Genomic DNA, 13,918 nt, shown 5'->3' on the forward strand with positions numbered 1-13,918 from the left:
ATTCAGGGCATTATGAAAAATCATGCTTTGTGGAATACCCCTGGAAAATTTCTTCAAGAGTTTTGAATAAGGTTATATACATGTCAAATGGCCTAAATGATGTTCCAGTAAAGAAAAGTATTAGGAAATGTGTGTACACATACACACCAGGCACACACACACAATTTTCATTTGGATGCAACTGGAGATTAAAATTCCCCAGTCTCGGGCTTCCCTGGTGGCGCAAGTGGTTGAGGGTCCGCCTGCCGATGCAGGGGACATGGGTTCGTGCCCCGGTCCTGGAGGATCCCACATGCCACGGAGCGGCTAGGCCCGTGAGCCATGGCCGCTGAGCCTGCGCGTCCAGAGCCTGTGCTCCGCAACGGGAGAGGCCACAACAGTGAGAGGCCTGCACACCGCAAAAAAAAAAAAAAAAAAATTCCCCAGTCTCCTTTAACAATATACAATTTAGTTCAGATCATTTTAAAATTCATTCTTTCTATGTTTTAGAGAGGCTGTGATTTGAAACATGTAACTATAAAGTTGCATTTTTGTCTAATTTTGTCATTAAAAATACACCCTGACTCAATATAGGGTTATAGAAAGCTTCAGGGGTAGACTTTGGTTTCACTGAGTTTGCAGGCTCATCAAATGGCGTCACTCGTACTACCCAAATAATACTGAAGTGGAAGCAGTCTCCAGTTCTCTTCAATCTAGCACTTTACTGCTTATCTCTTCAAGTATTCAATTTGAGCAAAACTCTGGGAAGAGTGAGAAGAAATGTCACACTAAGCAGTGATCCCTAAGAACCTGCCAAACGCTTGGCCTCCAGCCCCTACAGACGCTGAGAATGCCACCGTGCATTTGACAAGTGTTCAGTGGCTTGGTGACCCGGGGATGGGTGTTTGTTGTGGCAGTCGTCATTATGATTGTTTGTGTACCGATGTTTATTGGTTTTATGGACTGAAAATAATAGATCGGAGGTCAGCTGTAAAGTGCTGTGTATTTGGCTTATGAATTACCAGATCGGAACCAATATATGACGAGTATACTCAGGAAGTCATTTCTAGCATTTCAAAGATGTCTGGGGCCATCTGTTCTCTGCAAAGACCTGCAACTCTGTAAAAAGCAACCCAAGCACATTCCAGCATGTCTGTACCCCACACTCACCAGGGTCCTATCATTTTACAGACTTTACCGGTCTATTCACCAGCCAAAATGCACTTTGCCAAAGCAGGGGAAACTATAAAACTCCAAGTTCTTTTAAATGTGTCTGGTACCATTAAGAATGTTTATTACTCTATAGAAATTTTATAGTTGATATTTACCAAAAGCACAACATACTCGGTAAATAGATTACTAGATTGTCTGCTAAATGTGGCGTATCTGTTTTATGAAATGTTTTCTTCCATAATCCCTACCAGCCAAACAGTGCTGTGGTCGAGTGGTAGTCATGATAAGGAAACAAACATGTTCCTAAGAGCTAGAAAAGGGCACTTGTTAGACAATCTAGTTTCATTCTTTCATTTTATAAGATGGAAAAGTAGGGCCCAGAGAGGTCAAGGGGTTGTGAGTGGTGGAGTCAGAACCACCAGCCAGGCTCTCAAATCTCTAGCAATGGCATTGCACTGCCTCACTGAAATAGGATTCCATTTGCATGTAACTGAAACTTAACAGGATTCCCTTTGTATCCAAAATCCAAGACCAAACTGGATATTTATGTGATATTCTCATCCAACCAAAGGTCAAAGGTCCACATAGTTTGTATCATCTTTAACTAAATCCTCCATAGAAAGGATATAAAAAATAATGGTAAAGAAAATCCATTTGGACTAATATTACTGAAAAATACATATGAGAGAACTTATTGAATCCTTTATCTTTTAAATCCTAAAATGTCCAATTATGTGAATACATAGTATTGCAATGGGCACCACAGGTTATCTGCAGTCCTTCTCTTTTAACTCAGAAACTACTTGTCAATCAGTTTCAGACAAGAGTTATTTATACTTTATGAGACATATAGTCTGTAAGAATGTGAAAGTTACAAATAATCAGAAATGCTCCCTGGGACACTGCCATGTTACAAGCACATGCTCAGTCTTCAAAAAAGCAAAGTGTCCTCCCAGTTGCAAAGGACCAGCTCTGCTTTATCAGGTTCATTTCTCCTAACATGCTCACCTTGGAGAGCGTTGCACACACCAGTCATTTTCCCATGTTACTAAACCTTTTGGTGTTCTTCAAGGAATAATTACACTTAGCTCTGGGACTCTTTTAAACACAACACTGGGACACATGTAAACCTACAGTGGTGAGCCAGCTAGGCTTTCGTGATTCTGGCCCTGAAAACAGAAAATACTGAGCCAATCCCCATGTAGGAACTCTGACAAGTACAGAAAGGTGCAGTTAATCATTGCATCTTATATTATGGGAAATATATATCCTCAACTCCCAGTGTTTAGTTATTTGGCATCTTATCCAAGGCTTACCCCTAGAAAAACACTAAATATTGATATAAGCTAAAGCCTTATGTTTCAGGCCATCTATAAAGTAACCCCAAAAACAGTTAAGTCTAAAAAAGAAGACAGTGGACTGCATTTTCCCATAGAGCTGTGTCTGGCAAGGTAATTGTCCCAATTTCTTGCATTACACTTGTTTTATGTCTTTCACTAAAAGACTGTTCTGTTGTTTAGGTGTTTTTCTAGTCAGATCTTCAGCAATAAGCCACTTTTAGCAAAATGAGAATAAAAGAACAGTTTGTTGATAAGATTAGTGCAAGGGAGGAAACAACATAGTCTTGCGTATAGCACTGAGCCCCCAAACAACTGACCTTCCAAGTAGTTTTCAAATTTAAATCTGTTATGAAAATCATCAGCTTTTTAGTGCTGGATGAGACTTTGAGAATTTTCTAGTGATGCTTCCTCATTTTACATGTGAGGAAGTCAAAACTTGGAGAAGTCAAGTTCATCTGGACCCTTGGGACAGTGAGGTGTAGGTGGCCTGGCTTCCAGTTCTGCCTCTTGCCATCATCAGTATGACCTGGGGCAAGTCATGTAGTCTCTGAACCTCACTTTACTCAGCTGTAAAACGGGTGTGTTCATTCCCATGTGATAGAATTATAAATTTGTTGTGATTCACCTAGGATTTGAGCCTGGAAGTCAGGTCTCTCTGGCTTCATATGTTAGGACCCTTCTCTTGACTGTACTGGTCTCCTCTTCCCAAGCATTCCCAAGTCCTATCCTGTTCTTACCCATGTGGGCACATGAACTCATCCTGGAACTCAGATCATCTAGACCCCCTACCAAACTCAGCTCCTGGAGGAAAACAAACCAAAAGAGAAAATATATTTGAGACAGAAAAGAAGCACTGAATGAGGATTGTGTTGCTGAGAGTGACTTGTAATCAGCTGGTTAAACTTTTCACGTATAGATGAAGGAACTGAGGCCGAGGGCTGTTGTGCACTTGGCCAAGGTTATAAACCTTTCTGAGTGGCAGAGCCTAAACCCATGACTTCTGAACCCAAGGCCAATGCTTTTCCAAGACTCCCCTCTGACCTGACATGGTTTGGCTCTGAGCAAGCTCGTCTTTTCCAGGCATATCTTTTCAACATGCTGCACAAAAGAACAAGTGTCCAAATTTACAACAGACACAGACTGAATGATCCTAGGCTACTTGCTCTAGAAGCAGACCCTAACCTGTGCCTATCTAGTCTAGAAATGGCAGGGGGGAAGAGAAGGTCAAAACACACAGAGACACTTATATGGAAGGTTCTGGAACTTTGTGAGCAGGGCTTCTGTTTGTAAGATTCAGAAATGAAATCCTCCCCCAAGAGGATGTCACAGGCAAAGTCACCTATCCACACAGGAATCAGAATAGGCTGGAAGTCACACTTCATCTGGGCGGGGGATAGGGTCTTCCTGCAAACCACAAAGCCAACTGTACAGCAACCAAATGGCTGGAGAAAGGGCAGCACTCTCAGTGCTGACTTTGGTTTTCTTACAAATAAGGGTATTTGGCCAGATCTCCCAGGTACAGGGCCTTTTTGTATCCATGTGCTCAAACAGCCCCCAATCCCCCTTCCTTGAGGGCCAGGGAACTCCTGTATATTTCTACTGAAGGACTGAAGCAGCTGCTGGCAACTCAGTGTGTCCACCTCTGCCCTTGACCGCCCTGCAGGTGTGTGAAAGCACAGAAGCTCTTTACACTGTAACCAGAGACTAAGCATTAGCCAACTCTTGTGGTTAGATGACTCTCCCAAATGGTCAAACATGCTCATGTGTCTTCCACAGCACTGGGATTGCTATGGGCAGGAGCACAGGGAAAACATGTGCTTTGAAGTCCAATAGAGCCACGTTCAAAAATCTGCTCATCTCACTGGCTGAATGACTTTGGACAAGTTATTTCTCTTCCTAGAGCAAAAAAAAAAACCCAGAGCAACTAACGTCTACCCCTCTGGGCTCTTGGAATGTGATAGAAAACAACATGCAAAGCTAGATCAGTGCCTGGCACATAGTAGATGTTGGATAAACGTTAGCTTCCTTTCTTCTCTTTAGTATCAGCCTGCTAATCCCGGGCTTTTCTAACAAATAGCTCAAGCCACTGAAGAATGACTTCCAATTTTCTTTCCCAAGAAGACTAGCTGTTATGTGAATGTGTCTTCCTCCAATTCATATGTTGAAGACTTAACCCCCGTGTGATGGTAGTAGGAGGTGGGGCCTTTGCGGGTAATTAGGTTTAAACGGGTCATGAGCCCCCATAATGGGATTAGTGTCCTAAGAAGAGGAAGAGACACCATCTCTCTGTCTCTTTCTCCTCTCTCTCTGTCAATCTGTCTGTCTGTCTGTCTCTCTCTCTCTCTCTTCATGCACGAAGAAGAGGTCAGGTGATCACACAGTGAGATGCCGGCCATCTGCGAGGCAGGAAGAGAGCCCTCACCAAGAACCAAATCTGCCAGCACCTTGACCTTGAACTTCCCAGCCTCCAGAACTGCGAGAAATAAATGCCTATTGTTTAAGCCACCGGGTCTATGGTACTTTTCTATAGCAGTCCGAGCTAAGATACCAGACTTGCTGTGTTCTGGGTGAGAAGCTGAGACACCAAGACATACAAGACTGGCCTGAGGGATCACAGGCAAGAACCAGATTCAGAGAGGAGAGCAGGGGTGTTTTTCTGCTTCTTGGAATATGCAGCCATGTGCTCTGGTGTTCTGGCTCTGCCTCCTTCATCTGGCCACAATACCATGTGGTATTACAACTTTTGAATGTTAAGAAACCTTATATTTCCTCAAGTATCAGTACTTAATGTTTCATTCCACACATAAAACTCTGTGAGTGGAAGGCTGCTGGCCCCCTTGTCAGAGGTAATTTCTCAAGGCTCTGTATGGGGTTTAACGGGAGCCATATGGTTAAGTCCGTCAACCCTCCCAGAAAGCATCCCCTTGAAGGGCCCTCGTAAATGTTCTCGGCGCTGTGAAAGATCCAGCAACTTTCTAACAATAAAGCAATGTTCACGGCCGTGATATTCAGCAAAACACAAAGCAGGAAATGATGGCTTCTGTTCTGAATTACTCAAAGGAGGCTTCAGGCTGTCCTGGAGAAGGGTAGGGGGCAGGGGCGGCCAGTGATAAGCCGGGGCCTGCCAGCTGCTGCCTCTAGCAGGAAGAGGCTGGCCTGGACGCCGCTAGCACTGCCCAGTTGTGGGCAGTGACACTCTTAATCATGTTCCGTTGGTTTGTGGAGTTTAAGAAAACTCTTAATAATGGATTTATACACCTATGCACTTACAGAGCAAGCACATTCTTAAACTGTAACCTGCTTTGTTATCTAAGGCTTCTTTAATTGGCGCCTTTCTGTGATGGCATCATTTATTGACCACTCTCCTTTTTTTTTTTTTCAGAGCAACAATAACACAAAAACCTTCGAATCAATTAACATTCCCATCTCGATGGACACCTCAAGCAGCAACGACAACTCATACAACAAAGCCACATGACTCTCCCCGATAGGCAAGGTGGTGTTGCTTTTTATGCCAACAAGTTCTGAGATGGGATAAGCTCTTCTTTTCATTAGTATTATTATTAAAGAATCACGTAAAAGCTGTGAGAAATACAATTTATGATGAGTATCAGTTCCTTTTTATTTTTACATAAAACAAGATTTGCTTCTACAATATTTTATACAAATTTCTGGCTAAGTTTTAGGTCTACATTGCCTAAGGACAGCTTCATGCAAATAGAGCTTATGACCAAACAGCTAATAGAGCTGCACATCACACAAACATATATTTGCCAGGACTAAAACCGGCATATAATCAGGGAGAGGTTTCATATACACACGCTGTTGAACATATTTTCTAGTTTCCTGATATCTTAACTAGAATATTCCACAATGGACCAGATACCTTTTGTGCAAATATCAGCCTTGGTAGGAACACTTGTATATTCTGATGTTAGATGTATCACGCCTCCATTGTGAACAATTATTGTCAAATAATTGTCACCAGTAATCTAAAGAGCTTATGTATTTGCCCAATTCCATACAGAGAACTAAATCTATGGAGCATTTTGAAAGCAGGAAGAAATTTTGTGGAATATTTTGGCAGTGCCTCCCATAACCCGTCAGAACTCTGTACTGACATCCATTTTTGTAGACCTCTACACTCTATATTATCTTCACAGTTCTCCTGAAGAATTACTGAGCATGAATTATCTAATAACATTGACTCCATAAAGAGAAATCGGCTTCTTTAGGAAGGCTGGGGTGTATTAAGATTATAGCCACCTACGTAACTGATTACTGGCTCCTACAAAAATGTCTCATATGAGGAGAGAGAGAGAGATAAAGAGAGAAAAAGACAGAAGAAGAGACAGAGAGCATTTGCATTACTGTTACCTACTCATCCACCATTTTCCCGGGTTTTGCAGACTTGGTCCTGAATTAATGAGCCTGTTACATGATATCTAATAAAAATGACTGGAGTAGAGATACTGCTTGGAATCTGCCACATATTTGGTCCAAGCCTGAATCGATTTCATCTATATTTAACACATGCTTGTTTTCTGTCTCTCCCACAGCCCATGGCTCACTCTTTTTTTTTTTTCACCTGGAAAACTTATCTCCTAAAATGCTACCATCAATCAGCCAAAGACACTCTTTCCGACAGAGCGTCTGCCCGTTTGACTAAGCACAAGTAGTCACTAGTTTGGGGATGCCTCCTACACTCTCTAGCGCTGTGTGATTGTCTAGGCTGCCTAACCACACGAGTGCAATTTGGGATATTTATACTTACCTCCAGTTTCTATTGGGATAAAAGTGCTACTTGGACAGAACTGGGCATCGGCATGGTGTGTGTTGGGGGGGACATGGGATGCACTGAAAGTTGCCCATGTGGTTTGTCTACCTACTTTTATAACCTTATTTCTTCAGATTTTTGCATACACACTCATTTTGTTCTACTTTGGCTCAATGCCTGCTCCAAAAGTACGAAAATCAAATGCGCACACAAGGATGCATAAACTTTGTCCCCCAAATCTTCCCTGAGAACAGGCACTACTCTCATTTCCCCGTCCTTCATGTCAATATCACTCCCAATCCATTCAAACCGCTAAGTTTAAATACAACATGAAGCGGGGTAGTGGCAGAAAGGAGAACAAAAGTGGGATTGGCAACAGAAGCCGAGCACTAGTCGAAGGGAAGAAAAGGGGGGAATAGGAGACAGGCAGCCCCCTCCCTCTCCCGCAAAGTTCTAGTCGTGAACACACCCACTGGCCGCAGCAAAAGAGCCCTGTGCGTGGGCACAGGTGGGTCCCAGCCTCTCTGGCTGGATGCAGCTTAAGTGCTGAGCCTGAATGAAGACTTTCATTGCTGTTTGCTGTTTTTGTTGGCCAGTAGCCATGGCAAACATTTGCAGGTGGCTTGGCCAGATTTTGACACTTAAATATTTGAGGTTGTGATAAAAATCAGAATATTACTACAATATGGTTCTGTGCAGCCTCAGAGAAAAAAAAAGAAAACTATCTGCAATTTCAAATGCTCATTTAAAGACACAGTCTCCAGAGGGAACTCATGTTTTAAAATAAGTACTCATTTCCTCTTTGCTGAGAGAACTAAGAGTCAACCATCCCCAAATGTTACCACCTAGAGTTTCATTCTGAATCCACTGGTGAGATGGGTTGGGTTGTTACTTGCTGAGCCCCCATGATCATCCGGGCAAGGTTTTAGATGGGTCACGTGGAGAAAATGGAAATGACAGGAAGTAGGGGTTGGAATCAACATGGTAAGCACAACAGGGAAGGATGTGAAGCAAAGAAACAGCTTCCTTCAAGCTCGGCAACAAGATAGAGTCCTAAAAGTGACCATTATCTCCTAGAACACACCAGGAGAGACACATAACACCCCAGGATTGGGAATAAACGAGAAGACAGAGTGGGTCGGGAGGTCACATGTAACAGAGAAACACCCGCACCTGTCAGGGCAGTGACACAGCCTAGGAATGTCATCCAACTGTACAGCCCTGGGCCAGCTGGGTACATTACTGACAGAGTCAATACCCATCTTAGAATTTAGTGCTAACCCTTAAATGATTGTTTCACAAACACCAGCATTGTACTAACAATGGCCAGATACTAAGGTCCTGCAAGAGGGCAGCCGTGGGGCAGGAAGCAGAACTCCAGGGGAGAAGGAATGCTGTAAAACTGCTAGTAAACTCTAGCACATTTTATGTTTTTCTCCCCTTGAAAGGAAAATAAAATAATTACAATTAGCTTGCCTAACTGTGAATTGTTTGCCCAAAGCCAAGCCCCTGGAGTGAAGGAGTCCCTTGAGATTGAAATGCTGTCTTTAACGACCCCACCCTCTTAGTATATTATAGGTTTTTGCTTTAGGTGGTGCAACATTGGCTCCCACAGTCATCTGAGAAGAAAAGAAATCTTTAACAGAGACACTTGCGAATTTAGCATTGGCTTCTTCCAACAAAGCCACGCATTCAAATGGCCAGATTAACTTTCTTGAATGGGAAACCAAAGGTACCCATGGCAAACTCACAGCACAGTCATCACCCACAACTTCCACTTGTTAAGATTCATCTTCATACGTCACAACCCATCCTGATGAGTTGAGAAATGTGAGAGACAAGCTACCCTTTCTAGAGCATTCTAAGGAGGGATAAGCCATTGTCCCTAGTGCTCCCTGTTGGTGTGGAATTCTTACAAGCATTTAAAACAAGAAAGGGAAAAGACAGACTGACAAATAGTGGGACAGCTTCTAATATTTTTCTTAAAATCACTGCATCTATTATTCAATGGAATATTCAAACTAATTCTGATGGCGTATACCAAACACAGCAAGCTCCCTTTCCTATTTTAAACAGAGAATTCTGGGAACAGAGAGCAAGCAGTTCTCAGCATCCAGCAACATAAATTTATCATAGCTCTTTGGCTTAAGTTACTACCTTTTCTTTCTAAGATCCCAAGCACTCTTAAATCTTTTATTTCCTTTTCACTTTACTCTTGTGAGGGTGGAAAGAAGAGACACCATCCTCATTCTGGAGAGAAGGAAGCTGGGCTAGAGATCCTGCATTTCTAAGAAGCGCCTGGGTAATACACACGCTGCCGGTCCTCTGACCACACTCTGAGTAACAAGGGCCGAGACCTATCACCTGATACTCAGAAGTGAGCTCTCTTTCCATCCCATAATACACAGTGTCTGGGAGCATTCTACCTATTTTTCTCAATGCCTCAGTGTTGTTCTTTTTTACATAAATGAGAGGGATAGGGCCTGCTTTCTTTGATTTGTCTACTCCAGGAATGAATATGGACCAATGCAGAGAGAGAGGAGAGCTAATGAGAAGGTATTAAAAAGGAAGAGAAGCACAGAAGAAATGATCAGAGGGAAGGAGGACCATGGAAATACACCAAAGACACAGGTGATGGGCTTAGACCTTAGGAATGGAGGGACATACTCTGTTAGGGAGGAGGCTGGGCAGGTGACACTTCCCTCCGCCATCCTCAAGCATTTGTCCTGAGAACCATGCTCTGCTCGCAACATCCATGGGGTTTCCCCATGGTCATCTTGAAGTTCAAGAATCTTGTTTGAAGAAACAATGACACAGAATGACTTGCTTTTCTCCCCAAAGTCAGGGTCAAAGAGCTTCCACCAAACAGAGACTCCCTCTTCCCTTCTCCCATCAAAAACATCACTCTGAGCTCTAGGCAATATCACACCAGCCAGGAAAACCAACTTCTGTCTTATCCAACCTGAGGACTAGAAACTAGGAGAAAGTCTAGAACATTCCCTGAGCTCCAGCCAGGACCCAGAGACAGCGAAGAGGTCTCCTTACCCGATCTGGCGGTTGGTGGAAGGTGCCTGTGTGATGACAGAGCTGGACTGGGGTGACGGCATGGCTTGCTGAATCACAACGCTGGTGTCATGGTTGGGCATCCGGGTGCTGCCAAGCTGGTGAGCTCCAGGCCCCACCATGGCCCCACCAACGGTGTTATGCATCGAGATATTCTGCCCAGAGAAGACAGAAGACAGAGGGAAAAGGGTCAGAAGAGGTGAATGCTTCAGTCTACTCTCAAGCTCTCAAAGGCCAAAATGGGGAATCTGGTCATGTCAACTAAATACAGTTATGGCTTCTGGCAAGCCACGGGTCCATTTATCTTTGTTACAACTTACAGCTACGATGAGATGAAAAATAACTATCCACCTTAAGAGGAAAGCACATAAGAAAATACCTGGAAGTTCGCTAATCACCCTGCCGCCATCCCAATGGGAGGTTTACATCAGGGATGTTTAGTGCATATCTGCTCTGACTTGGTGTGATATATATTGCATTTGAAAATGATTTCTGTGGTAAGTGCATAACACTATGATTTAGAGAAGAGCCATTCAGCACCCTGCTTTGAATGACAAGCACACTTGTTATTTTTTCTTTTTCAGTCCTATAAGACTAACCACCTCTTCTTTTTTTCCAGGAAACTATTTTTCCAAATCATAATCTGGGTACTCATGACCCAAGCTCAACAACCTGGGGACTGAGGATGAACGACTGGAAAAGACAACAGGGTGTCTGGGATCCAATGACAGGAGTGAGAGTTACAACTCTGCTGTATTTCCATAAAATCAATCTCTAAGAATTTGGTGGAAGAATGGAATACTGACAATGATTTCTCGTCTGTTTACTTGTTCATGGTCTTTTCCTCAAGAATATAGAATGTTTGTGTTCATTATTCTATCCATGGTGCTCAGAGCACAGTAGGCAGTTAGTAAACAAACACTGCATGAAAGTAGTGAAGAAAATAATGACACAACTGAGTCACTTGAGGGACCTAATATCATGTATTTATTTCTGATGACTTGAACGAAGGTTTCTTTGTTTAAAATTCAAAACTAAGGTAAAATATGCATGATAAAGCTGGCTTAAAAGACAGCTCTTCCTAGAAAAGAATGTCAATGGGACAACAAGAGAGGATTCACACTGAGGCGGAAGAGGGCTGATCAACATGGTGGGGCTGAAATGTGAGAAACTCAGAACCTAGAAGAGAAAAAGAAAGTTCAGGGCAAAGCAACATAACTCAGTGGGCCTCTGGAAACAGCCAGGTACAGCCCTTCAGCCTTGAAGGGTAGGGAAATCTGAGAGGTCAGTTGGACAATGGGTTGAGGATGACAGGAAAGAAATGGGAGTGTCACTAGCAATTTACTAGAGGAAAAATATCTATCTGTCTGCGCTTTGGCAAAGAAAAAAGAAAAAAAGTTACCCAGCACTACTAATAGTGGTTCTTTGAAGTTCTTCTGGAAAGAACAGGATTTCCTGCACTGTGTGTTAAATGACGGTGATAACATATATGGTATCGGGGGTGCTTGTGTTCATCACGCTGCACCTTTCCCAGGTTTCTGATTTCTATACCCTAACCACACAGCTTGTCAGGAGCCCAGATGGCAACTGGGCACCTGGCTTAGACTGTAAGCCGACTGTTGTCTTGAGATCCCAAAGGCATGAACAGACTTAGACACACACACATGATTCAAAGGCTCCCCTTATATACTGGAAGGTTTTTCTGATGTGGGAAAATATTGTGGTTGCTTAAAGTGAGATGAAAGGAAATGGTGATTTGTATTGGGGTGGCAGCACAGGGATACGCTTGAGTCCTTTTTATAGGATCTAGAGGCGTAGAGAATCAAACTAAAAGTAATAGCGAAAATAAAGATAATCGTTATTTCTTTCGAAAGTGAACCTTCACCAACTTCTTTCTCTAGGTCTTAGTGAGGTTGTGATGAAGTAAACATTGTAAGTATTATTTTTCCAGTGTTTAGATCCTTAAAGATGTTTGAAATTTTTCATCCTTTGTCAATAATACATCTGAGGCACAGAAGGATTTCTGACTCTCTTTTTATTATTCCTGTTGTGCTGTGCTAGTGAACGTTATCAATAGAGCTATACAATTTTTAAAATAATATTCTCTTTAAGTTCACAAACAATAATATAAAATGTCTGAACCCTCCTTTGGCACCTCTTTTCTATCACCCCCACATGTAGTCCCCAAGTACCATAAATTCAATGTAAGCATCCTTCTCTTTCCGTCTCTTTTTCCACCAACTTCCACCCAACCACCATCTTCTTTCCTGGATTAAACAAGTGCTCTCCTAACTGGTCCCTGGTCATTCACTTGATTTCCCTTCCTCCTCTTTCCCATAATACAGCCACAGTCACCCTTTCAAAAGGCAAAACTGATCTCATCGCACACAAATCCAGCTACATGGCCCACCCTCTCCATGCTTCTTAGGTGGCTTCTCATGATTCAGAAGACCCCGACAGCACTCTCAGTGTTACCTCCAAGGCCTGTATGACACCCTTCCTACCTCCCCTGCTCATCTCATACCACCTTCACTCTGGCTCTCTGCGATTCACTCCACCTGCATGAATTTTCCTGCTCTCATACTGAAGATGCTCCATTTCAGCACAGAGCTGAATATGCTGTTTTCTGCCACCTGTACTCTTCCCCAGACTCCACCTTCAAATCACAAACTAAGCATCATGAGAGAAAGCCTTCCCTGACCTCTCCAATGAAGGGCACCACCTCCCCCTCCTTCATAGCACTTTTCACAAGTTTACAATTGTCTTCGATTATTTGATCAATATCTGTTTCTCCCTCTAGAATATAAGCACAATGAGAGAAGAGACTAAGTCCAACTTTACTTCCCATTGAGTCTCCGTGGCCCAGATCAGTGCCTGGCACAATAGGCTTGCAGTAAATAGTGAGAGAATGAGTAAATTATAAAATGACATTCCTAGAATATTCAGTATAATGAAATCTTATCTTTTATTACTTGGGCGATTTTTGAGAATGCTAACTCTTTTGTCTATTTATCTTGAAATCTCAAAGCATGATCACAATAAAAGATGTTAAGATATGTTAGATGTTAACATACTTGTTTGATTATGGGGTAGAGACATAGACAGGATCAGAATTAAGAAGAAAGCCACAAACGTGGAACGTAGATTAGAAAGTAAAGCCTTTGAGAAAACATTAAACGAGCCCTTCAAGGAAGATACCAAGAAACGAGCTTCAAGTCTTTAAGCACTTTGGCTCAAATGGTATGTCCATAATCGTTCTTAACCTCCACCATGGAGACCAAGAAAAACTTGTTCAAAAATTTTGAAACCTGGTGCAAAGACACTGGTTTGATTTCTTCAGCATAAAGCACATTAAATGAGAGAAAGAAATAACTCTCCCCTCAAAAAGTTTAAGAATCTTCTCTGAGAACCATTAAAAAGAATCAAAAAAGACTATCTAGGATATACTTCACACCCTCCCCCACCAACATTTTTAAGAGATCTCTTTGTCTCTGTGATCTCCACCAGAGATGGAAAAAGCTCTTGAAAGTTATATCCTAATATTTCAAAAATCTCCTTTCTCCCCAACGCATGAAATCTGCAAATT

General features: G+C 42.5%; 1 protein-coding gene across 4 annotated transcripts in view; it reads right to left on the reverse strand.

Moving 5' to 3' along the window:
• Positions 1 to 13,918, reverse strand: part of CREB5 (cAMP responsive element binding protein 5) — a 412,090-nt gene that overhangs the window by 240,265 nt on the left and 157,907 nt on the right. For all 4 annotated transcript variants that reach the window (XM_030857422.2, XM_030857420.2, XM_060305480.1 and 1 more), the window contains one exon: positions 10,315 to 10,487. In XM_030857422.2, the coding sequence (XP_030713282.1) occupies positions 10,315 to 10,487 (173 nt within the window). The remainder of the gene's footprint in view (positions 1 to 10,314; positions 10,488 to 13,918) is intronic.

Source organism: Globicephala melas, chromosome 9 (genome assembly GCF_963455315.2).
Source record: "Globicephala melas chromosome 9, mGloMel1.2, whole genome shotgun sequence".
In the NCBI taxonomy this organism is placed as follows: Eukaryota; Metazoa; Chordata; class Mammalia; order Artiodactyla; family Delphinidae; genus Globicephala; species Globicephala melas.